The following is a 25,492-nucleotide window of genomic DNA, read 5'->3' as shown; positions in this document are numbered from 1 at the left end:
TTGTCCTCCTATCACGGCAGTAACCACTGCATTGATTGATGAGTTAAGACTTTGTACAGTGCAACTTTTGTCTGGGCTGTAACCACTTACTGTGGTCGAGCAGTGGGACTCTGTTTGTTGTAGACTGTAACAGGGTTTTAGGCTCTAATTTAAGGAAATTAAGCTGAAGGTGCTATTATGTCCATGTTGTGAGCAGTGTGTTTCAGAAAGCTGTGTATCTTAAGGTGCTGCCATAGAGCAAGTGTCTGAGCTTCGTCAAGGAAAAATATGGAATGCTCAAGGCGACTACGCACGTTGATAGGGCTTCTTGGACCGGTATAATTTTCAGCATGTTGATTGGGAGGAGAGAAAGTGCTTGCAGGCTTCCGCAGATCCTTGTTACTCTGCGTTATGAATTTGAAGAATTTTCGCTGCGACCGGATGTTCGTAAATTTGGACAGTAAGGTCATTTGAAGATATACTTGGAAATGAATGGCGCAGTCAGCAGAAGTCAAGGAATGGACAACTTCTTCCTTTCGTTTGTAGTTTTGCGCATTTCATTTCCAGTATGGATTTTCAACTTGCCTTGTATTCTGTTCTTTCAAAGGGGTTCTGCAACACTTTTTCGAGTAATCTTTATATGACCTCATTAGGAGAGCTTATTGCCTCACAAAGTGACTGCCCCCAAATTTTTACAATCTGTCAACGAGGAGCGGAGTTGCAGTGATATACTGCATGCTTCAAGCGCTTTCTCTCTACTTTTGTACTAGCGAGTGCACTGAAAGCTACACTGGGAAGGGAGATGACAAGGGGACAATAAGGTGCGTCCCTTCGTCGCTTTTAGTCATGAAGTACGAGCACTTTCCTTTTTTTTTTTTTTTTAAATGCTCAGCTTACTTTGGATGTAATGGCGAGCGAGCACAGGAACATGGGTTGGCATCCTGTGGCAGTCTCATTAGCAATGCTGCTCCCAATGTTTAAATGAGCCAGTGGTCATGGACATTGTATTCATGGCCCCGCCGCGGTGGTCTAGTGGCTAAGGTACTCGGCTGCTGACCCGCACGCAGGTCATGGGATCGAACCCCGGCTGCGGCGACTGCATTTCCGATGGAGGTGGAAATGCTGTAGACCCGTGTGCTCAGATTTGCGTGCACGTTAGAGAACCCCAGGTAGTTGAAATTTCCGGAGCCCTCCACTACGGCGTCTCTCATAATCATATGGTAGTTTTGGGACAATAAACTCCACAAATCAATCAATCAACCAAATCATTGTATTTATGGTATGAAAATCTGCATTTATCGCATCATTTGTCAAGAGAAGAGGGAGTGATTTTCAGCTTGCTTTGAGAATTAAGGTGCAGGGTAGGGTAAGTCCACCAAAAAAGAGATTTTCTTGTTTCATTAGTGAAAAATTCAGTTTCATCAATAGTAAGAAATTGTAATATCATGAGCAGTAAGGCTGGTAGCTAATTCTTTTGGACCCAACATCGCATAACTCTACAAAACGCTGGTGTAAGATGATGCGAATGCTCCAGGGAGGTACACTCTTTTTGCAAAGTTATTTCGCGTTGAGAACGCAGCACGTGGAAAGTTTTGCGAGCCGAGCACTGATTTCTGTCGAGATAGTGCGCGTGCCAGCAATCGCGACAGTGCCCTTAGAATCAAAGGTCACAGTTGCTGCTCTAGCGACGCCCTCTCTCACTATTTTCCTTGATGCTGGGTAAAGACGGGCGGGGCATTTCCTGTCTGCTTGAGCATACGATGGGAGGCCTAGAACGTGGGAAAATGTTATCTCGTGTGCCGTGCGAGTGGCAAAAATGTGCTGGCTCATTCTCTGCTTCGGCCGTGTTCATCGCCCCGCTCGCACTCGTATGCCCATGCGTAGCGCATACAAGGCATGGTGTATGTTATCAATTCGGACTTCACACGAAACATTATGGTGACGCCAACAGCGATGGCAGAACCTGTTGAGAGTGTCCGTATAATTTCTGTCACAATAAAACATTGTACACACTGAAGAGCAATTCAATGCACGTGCGAGTGCATCGCTCCAAGACATTTAACTGTGGCACTAAAAGCTGACCCTCCAGACAGTTGTGAGGGTTTATTCTATGTTGTTTTCCATCATTGGTCCTTGGTATGTACATTTTTAAAAATGATAAATCTAGCTGCATCGGTTGTTCATTTTGTGCCATTTTCATAAGCGTTCATTGCACATTGACCCACTAGGAATCATTTTGTAGCCTAGTTATTGCTTTGTCTTGCGAACACTTTCCGCACATCGTTTCAAAAAGAAAAAGAGTTTTGCTGACAATCAGTTTTTCTAAATTATGCAAACTTGATTTACTTCTTCTGGAAAACTGTCTGACTGATTGCACCGAAAATTTCCAAGATTATGCTTAAATTTTTTCAAGTAGTCTGAACCCAGGGTTTTGAAAAAAAATCATAGTTTCGTGGCAAGGGTTAGCAATGAATGCGATGTTGGGATGTCATGCGAAGAACGGAAGATTGAAATTTGAAGCTCGTTGTCCGAGCACAAAGGATGCACGAAAGGAACACACATGATGAGCGGGTACTAACAGCGTTCACAGCTCGGCACTTTAAGGCCCTTGCTTCTCAAACACAGAGGACGAGGGCGAACAAGTCACAGTTGTTACTTCAACAGCACGCTTTTTTTTGCTAACGGAACGGGGCCTCTCCAGTGAGCGAGTGACCTTTGCACACTCTGTAGCTTAAACACATTTCTCGCAAAAGCACACGACATGCAAACTGCCCTTCAAAAGACAAGTGCGGTGCACACTGGAAGGGGTGACTACGTCTCGTTCGGCAAAGTGTAGGTTACAAGCCAATGCATTGCGACTAGTGGGGCGCCATGCGCGCTCTTCATGCTGGTTTGCAGAGAGCATGCCCTTAGATCGGCGTATCGCCCGTGGTAAACGGTATATATAAATAGCTCGCTGTTTGTGTGCCGAAGGACGTGCGCTGCTTTGGTTGAACGTTTAGTGCTGTGTGCTGTGGAGGGAGAGGCCGCCTCTTCCTTTCCACGCTTCAGAAAATGTTTTCCAAGTTATTTTTCTTCGTGGTTTCTATACACACACACTGATATATATATTTATATATATATATGCAGTCGAGACCGCTTATAACGAACCAGAGCGTAACGCGGCATCCATTCGCTGTATCCCGAAGTTCGTAGTAAATGAAACTCAGCTTTGAAAAAAGTTGTGAGTGAAAACACAAACTTTTCTTGCCCCAAAAAGTCTGTGATACACGTGTTTCGAAGAGCAGAAGCGATAAGGGCGGTCTCTAGTTTATTTAACACTGCAGGGTGCTCGTTCACCGAGGTTCGTGGCATAAGCTGCATGAGGCACTGAGTCCGAAGTTTCATCGTTCTCGCAATCCCATTCCTTCACATCGCTCTCGCCACGAACTTCATTCACAATGCCCCAATCCATGCACGGTTCCGCAGTGTCGGCATCATCATCATCGGCCGTAATTAAACCATCGCAACAGATGTTCCACCCGCTATCCCAGGTTGGAGTCGACGACGCGCTGCCACCAATCGTCGCCGCAATGATCCTGTTCGGAAGCTTCAGGCTTGGCATCGGGCCCGACGTCGACGAAGTCGGCCTCGGGAAAACAGTTTCGCGCGCATGTAGCCGTCCCCGTCGCCCACGAAATATTCACCATCTTCACTGCCGAATACCGGGACGCCCGAAGTGTCAAGTTAGCTGCCAGGTGGTCAACAGCTATGAGCAAGCGCTCCGCAACGCGGCACATAACGCGCAGATTACGCTCAAGCCAAGTGGTCACACTTTCAACCTTTTGTTGAGCGGCAGGAAAAAGCATGCTAGTCCTCCCGCCGGAAATCATGACCACACACCCACACCAAGAGCGAGCAAGACGTGCACACGCGACACACATGCCAAAACGCGTGGAATAGCTCTGGGCCCGTTTCCAGTCAGAAAACAAAACTAATTCGAGCCAGCGTGGCCGGCCTCGCGGAGCGGTGGAGACGGGTGAAGGGGTTGTGATCAAGGGAGGAGAGCAGACTTGCGAGAGAAGGGCAAGGAGTTGCGATAAATAGAGGGGAGGATGCGGCGGGAGGGCGACCTTGTAAACCAAAACACACGGGAAGGAGGCAGGTCGGGTAGCTTGCTTGAAAGGTCCGCGAAACTCACCCGTAAAAAAAAAACTTGAAAAGAGTGCCTATGCGCGCAGAAGTCAAAGCACGGCCGCCTGGTTCGGTGTGTGCGGTGGTATTCGAAGAATCGGCGGCCGTGGTACAAAAATTGTTTTGTTGCGCTGGCGGGTTTGCGTGGCCTCACGATCTTCGATATTTCGCGATTCGTTCTGCGCAAATTGAAAGCCGTTCTCGTGCTTCCGCACTAACGCGAAAGGCTGCTGAGCCGAGTGCGAAGTGAGCGAGAACAAGTCCTAAACACGAAACACATTGCTCATTATCAGAGTCGGTGGGGTAGCGTACGCGCGTGCACGACGCAGACTATCGGATACAGTCGGTGGCCGACGATGTAGGCAAATGGTCTGGTCACTCCAGGCCGGCGACGTCAACGACAGTACCAGCGATCAAAAACGGGAGATGACCAACCTATCTTGGAAAGATCGGTGGCAGTGTGAAAACACGGGCTCCGTCTGGCGATGTGGTGTGCTCTAGTGTATCGGGGGAGGGGGGGGTCAAAGCACGGAGGGAGGCGTAACGAACAGCGGTCGGGGCACGGAGGAGGAAACAGCTTTCCTTCCTCCATGGGTCGGGGAGAGCGGCAACTAGAGGGTCGCGGAGGCAGGGTCGGCGTATGGGCACCTCGCCGATGCCTGATCGGTGGTCGAAAGTGGTTTCCCGGGAAGTCGGCAGACCGCTGACTCCGTTCGCTGTAACCGATTAGCGGCCCTTGGAGACGTTCGTTGTAAGTGCGATTTTGTGCCATTGAACCAATGTATATTTTCACGGTCACGCAGATATTGTTCGTTCTAAGCGAAAGTTCGTTTTAAGTGGGGCCGTTCTTTATATATGGGCTCGACTGTATATATATATATATATATATATATATATATATATATATATATATATATATATATATATATATATAAGGCTTATATGCAGAAGAATAACTTCGGTTGCCGCAAGGTTATAAGTATGAAAGTAGATGCACTTTCACATAACAACTGTTTATTCAGCCGACGTTTTGACAGGAGCCCTGTCTTTTTCAAGGTGTGATAATATTTACACATTTTCCGTGTCTTCTTATAGCTTCTCGAGACAGAAGAGAAGGGGGACAGAAAAAGAAAAAGGCCGGAGGAGAAACTTCCAAAAACAAAAATTTAAAAAAAATAGGAAAAGAAGCAAGAAAAACGCGACGGGATTAGGAAGGGACAACATCTCAAGAGAGAGTAAGAGGAACGTAAATGAGCAATGCCATAATTGTCAACAATACCTCCCACGCACCCACCCTTCCCCCAACTATTTTGGTATTGCAGCTTTTGGTGCAATTCGCTGGCGGCTTGTCCACCTTTGAAGTTTACAACAAATCGATGGGGACAAGCTTAAGCGCTTCGAGTGCGTGTTGGTGGCGTCAGAAGATTTGAAAAAGCCAGTAATTGTGGTACCGCCATCAATATGCATTATATACATTGGCTCCTGTTAGTGAAGGAAAAGGGAAGGGGCATTAGAAAAGTAAGAGAGAGAAAGAAGTAGAAAAAAAAAGAAAAAGACTCTGCGACATCCGGGACACTTATCTGTGCGTTCCGGCTGTGCTTGAAGCGGCAAGCCGATTCTACATTGTCAGATGCATAGGCTTACAGCTTTGTTAGGGGGTAATATTGTTGTCGCAATAGGAGGCCACAGGGAGAGGACTGATTTGGGAGGGAGAGAAGCATTTGTGTATTTTAGTTACCATAACGCTGCAGAGTGCTTGGGTGTTCAGTTATTCCATTTTTTATCGTGTTGAATTTGTAGATAAAGTAAGATTCCCGTTGTTCATGTTCTCTGATTGTTCAAAAATTGTTTTCCATTAGTGTAACCCTGATGTCATCAAAGCTGTGGTCTTTTAATGTCCTGTGTTTTGAAAGTGGAAGGCCTGGCAAGGAACGTACATGTGCCTGATGGTTGTTGAATCTAATTCTCAACGGAGTGTCTGTTTGGCCCACGTATTGCATGTTACATACCCCACATTCCAGAAGGTATATGATGTTGTCTGAGTCACAGTCTAGTGCACCAGTTATCCTGTGCTTAAAATCAGAGTGTTTACTTTCCTTCATTGGCTTTGTCTGCATGTGCTTCCATACCTTGCATCTGTTTTTTCCACAAGAGCGGCACGCAGTTTGAGGTGTCATTCCTACCTTTAAATTGATTAAATAATTTTTTATACTTTTTGGCCGTCTGTATACCACACCAAGAGGAAAAGTGAAAATTTTGGATAGTCGCATACTCTGTTCCAATATGTTAAAGTGGTTTCTTAGGACCTTGTTTATGTTCGGTCGGTTGCTCGTGAAAAATAATGGCAAATTTTTGTTGCGGTGCTGGTCGGCATCTTTCTGCTGGTTTAGAAGTCTGGCGGTCCAGATTTTCCGCTTTTTTGATGGTGTCATCGATGATAGCTGGCGAGTATTCTTGACGAAGGAGCACTTCGTGCATATGTGTGCTGTTTTTGTGGAAGTCCTCGGTGCGAGAGCAGGTTCGTGAGAATCTGTGTGCTTGGGAGTAGAGAATGCTGGTCTTGCAATGTCGCAAGTGGCAGCTTTTGAAATGCAGGTACTGTTGCAGGTCCGTACGTTTTCTGTATACACTGGTTACCAACGCACCATAGTCCATTTGAATAAGTATATCAAGGAAGCTTATTTCAGTGTTAGAAGAAGAGTGTATAAAATAAATGCTGGGGTGCATTTGGTTAAATGCCTGTATGAATTTGGACAGCTCGTTTTCTGAATGTGTACAAATCATGAATATATTGTCTAGGTACCATTTATAGATTAAAGGTTTGATATCACAAGATGCAAGAAAATTGGGCTCTATATGGTGCATAAATATGTTAGCGTAGTTTGGGGCCATTCTTGTACCCATTGCCGTGCCGCTGATTTGAAGGTAGTACTGATTGTTAAATTTCAATTCGACTACAAGTCTCATTAAGATTTCAATTACTTTTTTGTTTGGATATGCGTCAGGGTTGTGGGTGCCACATGATTCAACAAGTGCCCTTACACCATCGTCATGTGGGATATTTGTGTAGAGTGAATTAACATCCAATGTTACAAGGAATGCACCTTCTGGAATTTTCACGAATGGTTTGTGTCACACAAGAAGGACTCATGTGTGGGTGGTATGTCGTTGATTAAAGAGTCAATAGAACTGGAAATGGGTTCCGTTAACGTTTTCGTGCATGATATAATGGGTCTCCCAGGGTTTCCCTTTAATGAATCTTAGGCAGGATGTAAAAACGACCAGGCGCCGAATGTACTGTAGTAAGTGCCTTTTGAAGCTTTGAATCAATGGCGCCTTCACATGTGAGATCTTCGCGGTTGCATGACGAGATCTTCGTGGTTGTTTAACGGGAGTAGTGCCTCTATTTATTTTCCTGATATGTTATTCATACTTGGTTCAGGCACCTTTTACGCATGTATGACATCTTTCTTAACTGCATCTATATTGAGATCCAGATGTCGATCTCTGTTGGTGTCTGGGGTCCATCGCCGTCCGATTACCCCATGAAAAAGTGGGTTATCTTTGTGGGATTTATCAAAGAAATATTCCTCCAATCGTAAATTTCGTATGAAGTCCTCTAGGTCTTTTAGAAGTGTGAATTCCTCGTACTTTCCATTGCCTGGGCAGAATGTAAGTTCACGTGATAGTACACTCAGTTCTGGGTTCGCTAAGTTCTTTATCTGAAAGGTTAATAACGTTTGGTTCTTTGGGGTGCGGTGGCAAATCTTTCTGAATGTGAGGTGGCTTGCTATTTTTCATGTAAGCAGCAGTGGGCATGACTTGTGGGGAAAAAGTTGTCCCGCGCGAATTTCTTTCTCTTAAGTTTTTCTAACCTTTTCAAATCTTCCGACGCTACCAACATGCACTTGAAGCGCTTAAGCTTCCCCCACCGATTTTTCTTTAACTTCACAGGTGGACAAGCCGCCAGTGAATTACACCGAAAGCTACAATACTAAAACGGTCATCACACTGTCCACTTGAGGGAAGGGTGGGTGCATGGGAGGTATTGTTGAAAATGATGGCATGGTTCTTTTACGCTCGCCTTACCCTCTTGAGATGTTGTCCCTTCCTAATTCCATTGTTTTTTTTTGCTTCTTCTTTTAAAGTTTCTCCCCTGGCCGTTTTTTTTTTCTTTTTTCTGTCCTCTTCTCTCATGTCTCGAGAAGCTATAGGACACGGAAAATGTGTAAATATTATCATGCTTTGAAAAAGACGGGGCTCTTGTTGAACGTCGGCTGAATAAAAAGTTATGTGAAAGCCCATCTACTTTCATACTTATAACCTTGCGGCAACTGAAATTACTTGCTCGCTGTTTTCACAGTTGCTTTTGCTGTGCTTTTGTGCTGTGCTTTTTCACAGTTGCTTTTGCAGTTTTCACTGTGCTTTTTAGTTGCTTTTGCAGTTGCTTTTGCAGTTGCTTTTGCCAGGCATCTAAAGCGGGCTGAAAACTTCATTTGGAACAGTACTTAGGAAAGTTAAATTAATTTTTATCAGTGGAGTTGGGCAGTTAAGTCAAATGGGAAAATTGAAGTCCTTCATGCGGGAAAACCCATTGCCGTTCTGAGATTTCAGAAAAGTGGCCTCTAGTAATAACAATATATATATATATATATATACACATATGGGGCATGACAAAAGAAAAGCAGTCGACGTGTCCATAAAATTGCTATTGCAATAAAAATATGTCGTGTACAATTAAAAAATATTAATTGCAAGAACTTTTACAACATGTTACAAGTGAAGATGATATTTTTCTTGTTCGAAAAATGTAGATAAATTAAGGATGTTGGAATATTTGTACTTTAAGGTATTTTGCGATTAGTGTTTGCTATTTGATTCACACAGGAATTTTGCTATTCGAACTTCTCATAGACAAATACCATCAACATCAGATTGGCAGTGGCCCCTTCAGATTTTTGTTATGCTTCACCCCATCACAGTTGCATTTCGGCCAAGCTGCCTTTCAGACTCTACTACTGTGTCAGTAGTATGGACTCGAGCAAACTCTGGTTTCAACATATACCGTATTTACTCGCATAATGAACCCACTCTCATAATGAACCCAACCCCCACTTGATACTTGAAGAAAGAAAAAATTTTTTTATGTGTCTGTTATTTTTATTTTTGGGGTGAAAGCCAGTGCTGATCACAATCGAAAAAACCGTATATTGAGCCAATATATCAAGCCAATATATGACAATATAATCACCCAATAAAAGTCAAAACATAGTTTCGCAACCATGCTAAACAGTTGTGCAAGCAGCACGATTGCTGATGGTGTGAATAAAAATTTAAAGTTGCATCTTTTGCAGCACAGCGTCATCTGTCGAACGAATGCAGGAGAAACCTTTTTGCTTATGGCGCCATGCAAGCACAGAGGCTCAAAAACAAAGCAAAAAAAAAGAAAAAGAAAACAAAGTGCATGGCCTTCGAGATGGCGGGCGCGTGAAGTAAACACACGTCATGCGTCCGCAATCTCGGAGGCCATGCAAAGGGCAACTGCGCCGCCATCCATTGCTGCATTTTTGTTGTCAGGTTCGTCGTAGAGAACTTAGTTGGACAATCACTGCGCTGAGCGCATTCGGGCGGTACGTTAACTACACGGCTAGTTTTAAACGTACTTGGTTGAGCATGTGCTGGAGCACTGGAACCGAACGGCTGGACGACACTTAGGCGTCAATCCGTGCGCGGTTGTTACGGGAGAAAACAGGAAGAGCTTTGGGCTGTCAAAAAGATTCATCAGACATTTCGTGGGCCAAAAAAGCAAAACCGCCATGCGAAACTTTCGCTGTTATAATCCCATGACTTCTTTTCTCCCGTGTAATGAATGTTCTCCAAATTGGCATCAACTTTTCTGAAAAAAGGTAGGTTAATTTTGCGAGTAAATACGATAGATGTGGCGCAGTCGGGGGCTCGACTAATGCTCTTTTAAACAAAAAATCTGAGCAGAAAGTCTTAAAAATTGGACACCGTATATTTTTATTATCCAGAACCTCAGATGTTTTTACATATTAACGTCTATGAGGCAATTACTGCTCCACACTCGAAAGGAGCTCACCCTCGTCCTCCACATCAGTTGGGCTTCCACAGAAGTTTAAAGAGGGGGAGAGGCTGAGGAAGTAGCAACTTTGCCTTTCACGTGTAAAGTGTTGTGACTCTGGTTGCACCAAGCCATGTACATACATACAATCGGCCTCTGCATTGCCTTATTCTTAATGAGACAAATATGAGGCACTGCCCCGCTAGCGTTTCATCAACCTAACCAAGAGAAATGCTTTTATCTAATAAGAATATGCGTCGAAATCCTCTCCAACTTCTTTTTCTGCAATTTTGCTTCGAAGTATTAAAAAAATATACAAGAAATATGTAAGAAATATTTGAAGAATATTTGATTTAATTTGTACTTGCACTTAAATATCCTAATACGCTTCACACCGAAAATATTGCTATTCGCTCAGCTCTAGAATGAACTACACCTACGTGGAATCAGCATGCACCATGGTCATGCTGTTTTTTTTTTTAATTTCTGGGAAAGGTTACATTTCATTTTACAGGCCAGTCTAAAATTTGATACTCCGTCACAAAAAAGTAAGAAAATCTACTGTCTAAAATTGACACAAAGTAAAGGCGAAAATGTTTTTCAATAAACACGCTAAGTTTCAAAAAGAAATATGAAATAGTTCTTTAGATATAAAGCTGAAACTAGGACGACCAATTTACCTTACCATACTTCCTTAATAGTGAAATTCTAAGCCGTGTACAGTGCTTCAACGTTTTGCTCACGTGTCCTCAGGAGCCTCGACTATTGATTGCAGCGTTTTCTGAGGATGCAGAAAAGGTGTTGCAGAGCCCCTCCTTTAAGATCACTTAGAAATGTATTGCATCATACCTTGAATAGCATATTAATCATCAACACATTTGGTATCATTAACAAAAGAATAACTTGCAGCATATAGTGAAATACCGCTGCCTATTTTTGCAGACTTTCGTCAGATTCCATCTGTTTGTGGGAACCAGGCACCGTGGTTGGCTGCTGTATGCCCACTTGGAACCACGTTCATCAGCTCTTTATATTAATACGACACTATAAGCCTGGTTCGTCTTTGAGCCTTGTGTTTCCACTGGAGGTGGACTGACAAGAGTAGTGTTCATGCGAGTGAGCCAGCCGCCTTGAAACAAACAGTGCTGAAAAAAACGTCAGGCCTGCACGATAGGCGCAGCACAGTCACAGCGAAAGCTAGAAGAGTGGCCTTTCAGAGCCTTTTCAAAACACTGATTGGGTAACTACTGCAAGCACACTTGCTTGGTACCCACTAGGGTATTAATAATAAACTTTTGGGTAGTAGGCCAGCATTCGCTATGCTATTTTTCATCATTTTTCTGAGAAGTGTGGTATCCTCTGAACACTTGCAAGGAATTTCAGGCCAATTGTCCATGCAGTGGCTGACATCGATGAGGAATTATGGCGAAAGTCGGTATGTGCCATAGTTCATAGGGCAACAAGAACAAGCTTTCGTTAGGGTTTGAAGCATGGGACGGCCCACTCGTTAAGCTATTCGCATTATGCGATGACTGATTGTTCTTTCGCTACTGTAAAATGCTTTATAAGTCATATTAATGTGATTGCTTTCACGACATCAAGCCTGCCTAAGACAAGTTTGACAACAAGTTACAAGCACAGTCATAACTCAGTGGTAGAATATTGGGCTGGCACCCAGTGGACCCAGGTTCAAGCGCCACTGTGTCATTGGTGGAAGGTTTTTTTTTCTAATTTCGCGCGATGTGGTTACGGACACCGGTGGCGACGGCAGCAGACAACTGCACGTGACCCGAAAAGTGATTTCATAACAGCTTTTGCTGTAAAATTTCGTGTGTGGAGTAGGTCTGAAGATGACTTGTTGGTGCCATTAAGCCCTGTTGGTTGCATAACTGCTAGCGAGACATTAATTCCATCCTGTGTTCTGTCGCATTTCAGGACGACTCGACAAAAGCCTCGTGCATCAATGAGCTTTCAAGTGAACAAGAAGTTAATGTGAGTATTTTGGATGCTCATTTCTTGGTTTTATACCAATGAAACAAGCTCTCCAGCCACTTTTAATCTATACCTTGCTTTTAAAATGAAAAATCTCTGTGCTTCGGGACCCTTTCGGTCCCTTCCTCAGGGCGTGACTGTCCAGCTGGCTCCAAAGCTAGCGACTTTTTTTTAGTGCTGTCCTCCTCTCGAAGCCGATCTTGTTGCTGCGTTGTTTTACCCACTGGTTCCACAGACCACGCACATATACACTCGGTAAGGTTTCAGTTAAGCAGCTAAAGGGACTGTCTACTGCTCAAAAAAAATTTAATTGTGGCACAAATGAAAATATCTTTCATCACATTGGTGGCAATGAGCATGCTTTCGGGCCAGAAAAAGGAATTTACAATTTTAACTTGATGTTGAAAGTGAATAAGAAGTGACCACTAGCGACACCTAACAGTGAATGTTGTCAGTCTTGACAGTCTAATGGTAGAAGAAGACATCCTTGCAGGGAGATTAAGTTTACGTAAAAACAAACATGTATAATTTGAAATAGTATTTTATGCACATCAGGCTGCTTTAGGTTGTGACAGAGTCTTATTTGTGCTTTTTTTTGTCAGGCGTTCAAATAGCTGTTCGGTAGCGCTGCCGGCAGTGTGTTCGCTTGCCTGCATGCCTGCCTGCAAACTGCGGAGAAATGCGAGCACTATTTCCACCGCCACTCATGAGAACAACAACAACAAGAACAAAAAAAAAAGGGTGTGCATGCCTCAAATGACCACTAAGGTATTTGTTTTAATTATAAACAAAACTTGATGAAGCCTGCAAAAAGCACCTGCAGTTTCAGTTTTTGACATTCACCGGCGTCGACCAGTGTTGTGGGCATTCATCCCACCGATGGAAGGAGACAGAACACGAACAGAAGAATTCTGGTTTAAAAATTTCTACGCGCTCTGCAGAAAAACCGCTGCAAGGTTAGACACTTCACATGGTACGCTTTCTGTTGCGACACAGAACGGTAGAGCAATGAAGGATGGTAGACAGTCCCTGTAATATTTTCAGGTGGTGTTTGGATATGCAAGGACTCTTAAGAATGGCCTTTTGGTGTGTCTACCTTCAGTGTCGATGACCAGAACGTTAAAGAGTCTTGGCATATCCAAACACTTGGAAACATTAACTGCCCAAATGGGGCCCTGCTGGTCTGCGGGAACCAGTAGAGAAAACAACACTGCAACAAAAATGGTGTGAAGAACGTGGTGAAGAGGAGGGCACCACTAAAAAAAATTAGCTAGCTTTCGAGGTGGCCGGACAGTCACCCCCTGAGGCCAAGAGACTGAATGGGCCCCGAAGCGTAGGGACAGTTTTTAAATCTATAATTAAAAACTACAGACCAAAAGTGTCAGGAAGGAGACTGTGTCATTCATATAATTTTTACCCAGCCAGACACATCTCTGTCAAATATGTTTACCTTCAAATTTCTTGGTATTGGCTCTCATCAGTGATCAGATGAAGATGGCCAGAGCAAGGGTGCAACAGCAACGTCAATTGCGTTAACGGGATACAATTCCTTATTTTACGCGAAGCTGAGTCGAAACTGGGAAATTCGTTGACATTGCAACATTGTGCGCCGGAATGCCTAGCCAGCCTCACAATTTTCAGTTGCGCCAATATTACCTAGAAATAAAGGCTCCATTGGCCACCTACAGTTTGAGCATTATTTTCAAATCCTGTCCAGCGTCCATATAAGCAGAAAAAGCGTAAGCGGGCTTGTGTTGGGCTAACAAGGCGCAAGTCTGGGCTATAGTTGGTCGTCTAAAAAATGTTTTTTTGCCGAAGATGGTGTTAGGTGCCTGAAACCTTTTTTGTTTTGCTGGTATCAATGCTGCTCTATGTACCATCTCAAAATGACAACGGAAGGTTCGTGTAAAAAAATGTCGATAGCATGACGCTTTTGTAATCATTGGAAGGACTGACTGCCATTTTCCATCCTGTGAACGGTTTATTTTCCTCTGATAATTCTGAATTTCGAGCAAACTTTCCGATTGTGCAGATATAGCCATTAATCTCCCAATATATAACTATAACCCCCCCACCGTGCAGAAAAAAAAAAAGGGCAGTGGTTTGCAACTTTTGTGATGTCGTTCTACTATTGCATGCAGAGCACTGTTGCGATTTCTTATGCCTCTTTTGCTGCAATATACCCGTGCCAAACGAAAAAGCGTGCTAAGATTTGTAATGGGATATAAGTATTAGCTATCACGTGACATAGTACATTTTGTTTATTAATCACTGATGTGTATACGTGCAATATAATTACGAGTACCAGTGTGATCGGTGATGTCCTGTCTACAAAATCATCCAGAGGTGTGCGGGACATTTCCGTGGCCTTCATTTTTTTTTTTTTGCTACCCCTTCTCGCTACTAGCTGTGACTGAATCCTCCAAATTTTGAGGCCGTTACGTTGGCAGGTTTCAGCGCGTGGCACATTATTTGATTGGCGCTGCAAATGCTAATGTGTACATAGCAGAGGTGAGAAAGCTACGCATATTGTGCATTTTAGATACTTCTTTTATTTTCTTGTGCCAAGCTGCTCCAAAAGTATAAAAATCACAAATTGCGCCGATTTGCTCCAAAATAGCCTCAATTGCAAGAATTTTGATGCCAAACTCGGCTTCAGGGGAAAAAAAAAGCTGAGTTGACCACAGGATTTTGTGAGAAGTGCCTGGAATACAAAGAAATAAGACATGCCTAAGCGTGTTTATTACTTTGCGCCTTTAATTCTGGTTCAAGCATAATTTCCTCGGGACTGTTGCGCCACCCCGAAAAAATGTGCTGCCGTGCATCGAGCGTGCTGCTTCTACTAGCTAGGCTGTGTGTTCTGGTGCCACTGTAGACTAGCGAAAACCACCGAGTAGGCATGTGTAGCGGGGTTGACTCTCAGGTTCTTTGTTGCGCATAACGTTTTATTCCGATCGCTGTGGTTTTCATGTTGGCACTGCTGCGTGCGGTCACCTACGCACGTGCGTTTGCCATGAGTGAGTATACGTTGTTGCATAATAAACATTCTCAAACTGGGTTCCGTGAGTGACAGAACGCATGCGACCCTCTCCCGATTTATCCCACATTGCAAATAATTTATTTAGATGATAGAGTTTTCATTAGATTTTTTAAAAAAGCCTTCGCACTCCGAATCTGCACATGGTGTCTGCACCTAGCGAGAGACCCTCTTGATTGTTTATGAACCCGTGGTGGCAGAAGAAGCTTCCAAATGGGAACCTCGGTGCTTTATTCGTGACTCATGGCGCCTTGGTGATCACGCAGCACAGTTTTCATAAACGGTGATTTGCAATACTGCTCTGTTTTGTAATCTGATCACTGTAACGCCACACAGATCTATGAACACAACCTGTGGAGTAGTATCTGATGCTGATCTGCTCGGCTTGACCAAAGAGGAACTTCTGGAGGGGTGGAAGAGTCAGAATGTGACTAATGTACGAAGGATCATCATTAGAAGAGACAACAAGGTAACACCAACAAAACACCATATACTCACGTTCGCTTCCAGTAATCTGCCAGAAAGTATTCAAACAGGGTACATGAAAACGTCGATCAGGCCATACATACCTAACCCACGTTGTTGTTTTAAATGATTAGGTATGGCCACGGCTCACAAAGCTGTCGTGGTCACCAAACTTTTGCACAATGTGGAGTGTCAGGCCACAATTCTGACAATTGTTAAGAACCATCACACTGTGTGAACTGTGGCGGAAATCATGCCGCATACTCACGGTCTTGTTCATTTTGGAAAAAAGAAAAAGAAATCATCACATTGAAAATTGAAGAGAATATCACATTCAAAGAAGCAAGACAAAGAGTGTCGCCATTTTACGGCGCTACATATGCTGATACGGCGCGTCAGGGGGCAACGCCGCACCAGCCCTCGCCACTCCTTCCTCCAGCGCAGAGCGAGCCGTCGGCTGTGGCGCCTGCCCCCAAGGCGGCAGTAGTTCAGTCTACTCCGCCTCCTAGCGAATTCAGGCTGGAGACTCCAGGGTCCTCTGGTCTGAAGGCCTCCCCTCACCAGGCGAGGCTTAAAATCCGAACCACCAGCTCGCATGTGCGGGCACCCAGTGCCTCTGAGGAGGCAATGGATACAACGATACCCTTGGTACCAAAAGTGCGGCGCGGCTCCTTGGAGCGCGCCAAGAAAAATAAAAAACCAATAACTGGGCCGGACGACCGTTATGCCACCTGAATTAACGAGCTCACTCTAACACAGGATACTCTTTGTACACACAGCAGCACCTCTTGTTTAAATAGGCAGACAGAAATATTACAGTGGAACATCCGAGGCCTTCTTCGAAACCTCGATGACTTACAAGAACTCCTCCATGAACACAATCCTAGAGTGCTGTGTGTACAAGAGACACACTTAAAACGAACAAACACAAACTTTTTACGTAACTACGTAATCTTCCGAAAGGATAGAGATGATGACATGCCACCATCCGGTGGTGTAGCGGTTATAGTTAGTCAAGGTATAGCATGTACACAATTACCCCTTCAAACTTCCCTTGAGGTGGTGGCTGTCCGAGCAGTTATTCTAAACAAACTCGTCACTGTCTGCTCTTTGTACATACCTCCGCACCACCGTCTTGAAAAACTTCAATTCCAGTCTTTAATAGACGAACTACCTGAACCTTATCTGGTCCTTGGGGGCCTGAACGCACATAATGGTCTGTGGGTTGACTCTCGCTGTGATGCACGAGGTCGTCTCATTGAACAATTCCTCATTTCATCAGGTGCTTGTCTGTTGAATAGGAAAGAGGCAACATACTATAACCTTGCCAACAAAACTTACTCTTCCATAGACCTCAGTATCGCATTTCCTTCACTTGTACCATTACTTCAGTGGAAAGTCATAAATAATCCATACGGAAGTGACCATTTTCCTTTAGTTTTGAGTACACCAATAATATATGAATGTCCTCCACATGTTCCCAAATGGCTGGTAAACAAAGCCGACTGGGAACAATTTCAAAAGATTACTCACTTAAGTTGGACTGACATATGCGGATTAGGCATAGATGAAGCTGTGCAGTACTTCACGGCTTTTCTTACTGGCGCAGCAGCCAAGTGCATTCCAAAAACATCTGGACTGCCCGGCAAACGACACGTCCCGTGGTGGAACACTGAGTGTCAAAATGCGCGAAAGGAACAGAACAGGGCATGGAGGTTGCTGCGGAACTCACCGACAGCGGAAAACCTTGAGAGCTTTAAGAAAATAAAATCTCGAGGCAGGAGAACGCGTCGGCAGGCCAGAAGAGAAAGCTGGCACAAGTTTTTATGAGGGATAAATTCATATACACAAGAGGCTAAAGTCTGGAACATGGTTCGTAGGGTAGCAGGAAGACAAGTACACTCACTCCCACTCATAAACACACAGGGTGACAGCCTGGAAGATCATGCGAACTTCCTCGGTGCACACTACGAGCAAGTATCTAGCTCGTCACACTATACTGAAGCTTTCCAAAGATATAAAGCAATGATAGAAAAGCAGAAACTAGAATACAAGTGCACAAATCACGAGGCATACAACCAACCTTTCAACTTAGCTGAGCTACAAACGTCACTAAACTCTTGCAGTAATTCTGCCCCAGGCTACGACCGTGTCACGTATCAAATGTTGAAAAACCTGCCGCTCAAAACGCGAAAAACTTTACTCTCTCTATACAATGCTATCTGGCTTTCTGGCACCATCCCTGCTTCCTGAAAAGAGGCTATTGTTATCCCTATTTTGAAACAGGGCAAGGACCCTTCCTCAGTTTCAAGTTATAGGCCCATTGCACTAACCAGCTGCCTTTGTAAACTTTTTGAAAAAATGATAAACCGCCGACTTTTATATTTCCTTGAAACACACAATCTGCTTGACCAATACCAATGTGGGTTTCGAGAGGGTAGATCCACCACCGACCATCTGGTGCGTATCGAGGCACAGATCCGAGACGCTTTCGTCCACAAACAATACTTCCTCTCGGTGTTTCTCGATATCGAGAAGGCTTACGACACAACATGGCGTTTTGGCATATTAAGAGACTTGTCTCACCTGGGTGTGCGCAGTAGAATGCTTTCCATAATCGAGAGTTACTTGTCCAATCGGAAATTCTATGTCCGTGTGTGCAGTATTCTCTCCCAAACATTTGTGCAAGAAACGGGAGTACCGCAAGGTGGTGTACTTAGTTGTACACTTTTTATTATCAAAATGAATTCCTTGCACCTGTCCATCCCCCGCAACATGTTATATTCCATATATGTTGATGACGCCCTGCTTGGCTTGCAACCATGCAAGTCATGCAACCTAGCAATGTGTGAGCGGCAGGTTCAGTTAGGTTTAAACAAGGTTTCCAAATGGGCAGAGCAAAACGTATTCTGGCTGAACCCAGAAAAAAGCACGTGTGTCTTGTTCTCCCGAAAGAGGGGCATGCACTCAGAGCCTGACATTGAACTGAACGGTCAACGTCTGTCTGTCAATGCGGAGCATAAATTCTTAGGCTTAATCTTGGACAACAAGTTGACCTTCGTACCACACATCAAGTATTTAAAAACAAAATGTTTAAAAGCCATGAATGTTATAAAAGTGTTGTCACGTACTACATGGGGTAGTGACAGGCAATGTCTCATGAACATGTATAGAAGCCTCATTCGCACCCGCTTAGATTATGGGGCCGTTGTTTATCAGTCTGCGACTCAAAGTGCTTTGAAAATGCTGGATCCCGTGCACCATTTGGGCATCCGCCTTTCTACGGGTGCTTTTCGCACCAGCCCCGTAGAAAGCCTTTACGTTGAGTCAAATGAATGGTCGCTTCATCTACAAAGAACTTGCATATCCTTTGTATATTTTCTTAAGGTGAAAGCAGACAAGAAGCACCCCTCATACTCCACTATTAATGATTTGTCGAGCTCTATTCTGTTTCAAAACAGGCCTTCGATGAGGCAGCCCTTCTCAGTTCGCCTGAAGGGTCTAGCTGAGGAAATTGGAGTGTCACTTGAACACAGTTTAACGGCTCCTGTAGTATACCCGCCACCGTGGCAGTGGCAGATTATAGACTGCGATGTGTCTTTCCTAGAAGTTACAAAACATGCACCTATTGCCCATATCCGAAACTACTTCCTGAAACTTCAACACAAATACATACGTCCTGAGTTCTTTACAGATGCCTCCAAGTCTAACTCCTCTGTGTCCTACGCTGCTGTCGGCCCATCCTTTTCGGATACTGGCCCTCTACATCCAGACACAAGTATCTTCACAGCGGAAGCTTATGTGATACTTGTGGCGGCTAAACACATCAAGCAATTACAAATACAAAAAGCAGTAATTTATACGGACTCCCTCAGTGTGGTAACGGCTCTGCACACTCTTAAAAAACAAAAAAACCCAGTCCTTGTCTCACTTTACTCCATTTTATGCACACTCTACACACTCAAACAACATGTTGTAGTGTGCTGGGTGCCAGGGTACCGTGAGATCCAAGGCAACGTGAGGGCGGATCAGCTCGCTGCATCCGTCCACAAAAGCACTGCCCCTACACCCATATCAATCCCGGCCCTTGATCTTAAGCCGTCTCTCAAACGAAACCTCAGGGACTACTGGCAGAGCAAGTGGGATATACACACACAAAACAAACTACACATTACTAAGCCACACCTTGGTCATTGGCTGCCAGTATCAAAATCGCGTCATACAGAGGTAATACTAACGAGGCTCAGGATAGGACGCACATACACGACACACACATATCTTTTGTCCGGTGGCGATCCACCATTGTGTGACACATGTGGTGAAGCATTAACAGTCCTTCACATGTTAATCCAGTGCAAACAATTAGAAACTCTAAGAAAACAACATTTTCCATTACCCTACCGACAACATATACCTTTACACCCTGCAATGTTCGTCGGTAGGGAACCGCTTTTTAGTCATAAATCATTGTTGGCGTTTTTAAAAGAAATTCATAGTTTTCATATCATATACCCGGGCATTCTGTAGCACGACCTCTCCAGAGAGGTTTTTGCTGCGGTGGCTACACAAGAAAGCACTTGCCTCACGGCCCTTGGATGCAAGGGTATGAACGAGTGAGGCACTTGTGCTAATGCCATACATGACCACCATCGTTTTTTATTATCACCAACTTTTGTCATCTATTCACACCACACACATCTTCCACAGCATGGTCATGATTTTATTACTTGTATGTTTTTACCCGCCTTACCGCGAGAAATTTTATGGCCCTTATACAGCCGCTTATCACAATCATTGTCCATATCTTTAGTAAGATGAACTGGTGCTCTTTGGCCGTGAAATGGCCCTTGCGCCACAAAACATCAAACATCATCATCATCATGCTCTGTTTTGTAATCGAAACTTGCAACAAGGCGTCGCTGCATGCTGGCTCTGGGCTACACGAGCTTTTAGGCTTAGCTTTGCGTTCGACCAGTGTATAGGTGTGTGGCCATTCCGCAGTGTTACTGGCATAAATCTTTTTTTGGAGAAAAATGGCCTCTTTACGTCCGGCAATTCGTTTGCGCGGACACATTGATGACCTTGTGGAAGAGGGCCGATGGCAGTATTATCTAAATTTCTTCATCAACAATGATGGCCTACAATATAAAAGAAAATAGAACTGGGGAACGTACGTGGGCAATAATAATGTGTGGTTGCGAGCGGCCTGAGGCGTTATCAGTACCATTTGCTTATTAGTGCAGTACCCACATGCTTTACCAGAGTCGGTGTGGCAATGTTTTTTGCGCTCCACTAAGTGGTCCCACACGAAGTGGCCGTGAACAGCGGTGCCCCCGCTTTTTTTGTCTGTTAAAAGTTTGCTGTAGGCTTGACGCTGTCATGTCACTTTTCCTAAGTGAAGGCCCACTGTTATGTAACTATCACTTGCAATTTTAAAAATTTTTTGAGTGTGATGTGTTTTGCTTTTAAGTATTGCTGTTGAACTTAGTTTTGAAAACCTCTTTTTTTTAAATATATGTAATTTCGCAGGTTTGTTACAAGGGCTATATAGGTCACGTGGTGTGTAAAAAGGTTTACTTGGCAATGACCTCTCCAAAAACTTTCTTTAAAGTCTGTTTCGGTGTTATGTGTAGTATAAGCCAATTAAAATATACACTTGTGCCCCCACGTTGCTAAACATTTGTTTTTTCAATCTCCTAGGACTGCATACGAAATGCTGCTAGCTGCCCTAAAGCAATGTTCGTCAGCTCCAAAATTGAAATTTTGCTGCTCCAAAAAGTGCTCCCAATTTAGTATTGGCCGTCTCACCCCTGACATAGTCATTGTTTGCTTTGTGGGGTGGTTCTCACTCTACAGTGTGAACACTGCTTTTATTGAAGCAGTGATAATGCACTGCGGATGAGTTAGCTCATTGAGTGGATTGTATTTATTTTTGTGTTTATTTCTTACTCTACAGTGCAAACACTGCTTTTATTGAAGCAGTGATAATGCACTGCGTATGAGTTAGCTCATTGAGTGGATTGTATTTATTTTTTGTGTTTATTTCTAAAATTAAGCTGTCTTTGTTATACTTTTCCAAACTTATTTCGTGCTGAAAACCTTGTCACCCCGAATTGCACATGTAAATTTGGACATGCATGTTCGCAGCAACATTTTGCTGCCCCCTAAATTACTCCAAATCTTAGATTGGCTGTGGCACTCCTAATAAAGAGTGTCTTCTGATAGCTAGGCATGCAGCGTGCATGTGCAAGACTATGGCCGGCCTTGCAAATAATTTGTGTGTTTTTAATACATTTTTCCGCTAAATATAGCTTGTGCACAATACTCGCTATTGTTCGCAAAGCTGAACAGGATAATAAGCAGCTAGGGAAACACTATGCTAGCGTATAACATGGTTACGGTTTTCTTACTTCGAAAACAATTAGCCGTGCTGTATGTTATTGTGGGACTAGTCGGGCAGTGTTCATGACCACAGTTTTTTTTCTTAATGACCGGCAATCATATTGTGTATCATCTGTCTGATACAGCTAGCTGTTCAACGAAAGGTAGAGAACCTCACTACAAGGATGCCACTGCGTCTTTTTCAAGCAGTGGTGACTGGATGACCGAGGGTTGCAAGGCCATCACAGAGCACAAATTACTAGTCACCATAGTGGAAAATGGCACAATACAACGAAGACAAAAAAGACCAAAGAAAACCAGTACTGTGTACTGTACAGAGCTCTACAAGACAATTTCAGAGTGGCCTTCTGTCCTGACAAAGCTAAGGAAAAGCTCTTCAAAAATGGTAGAAGCCAGCCTTTCGAAGCACTCAGCTTGCCTGAAAGGCTCTAAAGAACGGCATCTCTCAGGGTTTTCACTCTGAAGACACAAGAAGGTTGAGCTTTTCAAATGATCGATTCTGATATGGGCATGTGGCAGAAATATTTAGGAGCATAGCTTCAGAAGAGCCTGACTTTGCTTGAACTGGATGACCTGCCCATAATTCGCAAAGCATTCAAAGTATCGCAGTACTTGCACAGCACGTGCATGCACCGGAAATGCAAGTGTTTTTTTTTTTTGCTGACATCGAGGGCATTTATTATACTCTACGCCAAGCAACGCCTTCCAGGAAGGCATTGAAAGATACGGTGCAACCTGCTTCCAGAATGCGGTAAGCACAAGCAACACCTGGTTCAAGGACCTCTCTACCTTTTTCCCCCCATCATCAAACAAGATGACGTCCTCTCTGCACACTGAGAGGGCGTCTGCGTAACCGGGACTTGCGTAACCAGTGATCTGCTACTAAGCTCGTTATGACAGGGCACTGCGAGACGGAATTGGGTGGTCCGGTGTGTGGACAATTAATGGGGTTTTGTTGCAGGTGACTTTTGAAGAGACCAGTGACGAGATCAGCCAGATTCTTGCCCACTGCTGGACGTGTTTTGCTGAGTTCTCTTTCACCAAGGAGCTCCTAGTGAACTCTTAACCTCAAGTTATCCTTCGTTGCAGTGTGCACGAGCTGTCAGTAGGCATCACGCTCACAGAAAGCCTTCTTCCATTTACGTCTTATTCTTAGATGATCATCTAGTGTGCCATCGCGCTCTCCTCAGTGGAAAGCACCTTCACTATGACTTGTTCTCATCAAGCTGCAACGAGCTTCTCTCTACAAGTTTACTGATCGATGATGGCAGGCTTTCTCATACAGTTTCTATCAGGCTTAATGGAAATCGTCTTATAGGGGAGCAGTGCTGTTCATCTACTAGTACCGAATCTTTGGACGATGGAGCGAAAAATTCTGTGATACTCTATGTACGTGGCGTGCCCCACCTCACCAAGAAGGCTGCCGCTTGTGTGAGCGTCAAGTGGTTTATTCGACAGCATCAAGCTTGGTTTGTTGTGCGGCAGAGTGCACAGCTCATGTCCTGAAAATTGGGTGCGCAAGAAAAAAAAAAAAATTGTCGCCTGCTTTGTTTCGTGCAAGGTTGATGCCATATACATTCATACGTCTTGCAGTAACTTTTGCAATGGCCTAGCTTCCTGCGGGAACATTCTAGCTACATCATAATATCCATGTACATTTGCATCTATATCTTTTGCTTGAATTGTTTGTATTCTTTCATTACTATGTCACTGTGTTGCCCTTCCTGCATGGGCCAACATATTGGCCGGCAGTATAAAGGAATTAATACAAAATAAATAAGTAAAAACATTAGAACTAATGTAATTAGCAATTTCAAGGTTCAATCATACTTAGCACAAGGCAATGTCAAGCATTCATCAGACGTGAAATGTGTGCTGTGACCTAGATAACCGCGCTTGCGAGTTAGTATATGAAGCCATCCACGTTGCAGATAATTCATGTCTCTGCTCGCAGTCAATCGCACTAACGGGCAAAAAGATTGAGCACCTCCACAGTTAGGCGTTTCACGTTCTGTGACAAATCAAGCCATCTGCGCAAGTCACAGGAAAGCCTTCTCCCTCTCCTCCGTATTGCCTCTTTCTAGAATGCTTATGTATTTGTACAGCAAGAAATGAATGCGCATGTTCATATAGTAAGTGCTGGTCTTGTTTAGCCTTTAGTGTTTTCGTTATATTGTGCTACTTTCTACTATTATTATGTGTCAACAAGCTCATGTTCATATTGTCACGGTTATTAGCCGTAAGCACAAAAGGAGGAAGAAGCCAGCATCACGTGTGGCGGTCTCTGGCGTTTTCCAGGAAGACGACGTTGCGCGTCTGCTCTTGCGCTTTGTTTTTGTGTGCCAATAGAGCCTTGCTGTTATTGCGAAAGGAAGCCTTGTGTCTTGTTCTTTGCGTGTTGCGACACTGGTGGAGGTTCTGGACTTCTACGACTGATGCTCGGGACTCCTTCGCGGCCCTGTACTTCAAGTACGACACTGCAACCCGTTCCTTCAATGGATACCCCTGTCCACCGCTACAGTCGCCGACAGCGAGGCCTTAGTCCTGAGGCGATTTCCCTGGAACTTTCCCAGCATAGCACTCCGCCTGGAGAAATGGCAACTGCAGGTACTTCCCAGCTGACTTTTGAGCAGCCTCAGATTTCGGAGACATTCCATGGTGAGATGTATGAAGACGTTGAGGACTGGTTAGCCCAGTATGAGCGAGTCGCTAAGGCAAACCGCTGGACCACCGAGCTAAAGCTTTCACGCGCCTACTTTGCTTTAGCAGACCGTGCTCGTACGTGGTATGAGAACCACGAAGCAACGCTGTCTTCATGGGATGAATTTCGCCACCAGATTCTCAGCACCTTCACAAACAACGACCGCCGTGACTTTGCTCAGCAACTCATCGAGTCTAAGGGTCCAGAAACCGAATGAGAGTGTCGCCATGTTTGCGAGGACATGACTCGCCTATTTGGACGGGCTGACCCTGATATGCCTGAAGCCAAGAAACTGCCATCTGATGCGAGGCGTCAAAGAACAGCTGTTTGCCGGCCTTCTCCGCAATCTGCCGACGACCATTGCGGAATTGATCAAAGAGGCTACAGCTATCGAGTGCGCACTGCAGCAACGGTGTCGCTATTACGACCGACCAAACAGTGCCTCAATCAGCGTCTCTGCTCTGACGGCCGGCAGTGACGGTTCTCTGCCTGAGCTTATTCGTGAGGTTGTTTGTGAGGAGATCTGCAACTTCCTTGTGACTCCGCAAAAACGGGCGATGGCTTCAGTTAGAGAAGTTGTGCGGCAGAAAATCAGGCAAGCATTTTTCCAGCCTGAATCACTACCAGCCCAGCGATCTATTAACTATGCGGCAGCCACCCG

The 25,492-nt window shown here is 44.4% G+C and overlaps 1 protein-coding gene across 4 annotated transcripts in view; it reads left to right on the top strand.

Moving 5' to 3' along the window:
- The window catches only part of LOC119160777 (uncharacterized), a 115,679-nt gene that overhangs the window by 42,778 nt on the left and 47,409 nt on the right, over positions 1-25,492 (top strand). For all 4 annotated transcript variants that reach the window (XM_037413010.2, XM_037413007.2, XM_037413008.2 and 1 more), the window contains exon 5: positions 12,170-12,226. In XM_037413010.2, the coding sequence (XP_037268907.1) occupies positions 12,170-12,226 (57 nt within the window). The remainder of the gene's footprint in view (positions 1-12,169; positions 12,227-25,492) is intronic.

Source organism: Rhipicephalus microplus, chromosome X (assembly GCF_043290135.1).
Source record: "Rhipicephalus microplus isolate Deutch F79 chromosome X, USDA_Rmic, whole genome shotgun sequence".
In the NCBI taxonomy this organism is placed as follows: domain Eukaryota; kingdom Metazoa; phylum Arthropoda; class Arachnida; order Ixodida; family Ixodidae; genus Rhipicephalus; species Rhipicephalus microplus.
The sequence above is the reverse complement of the archived record's forward strand: the minus strand, read 5'-3'. Positions and strand labels throughout refer to the sequence as shown.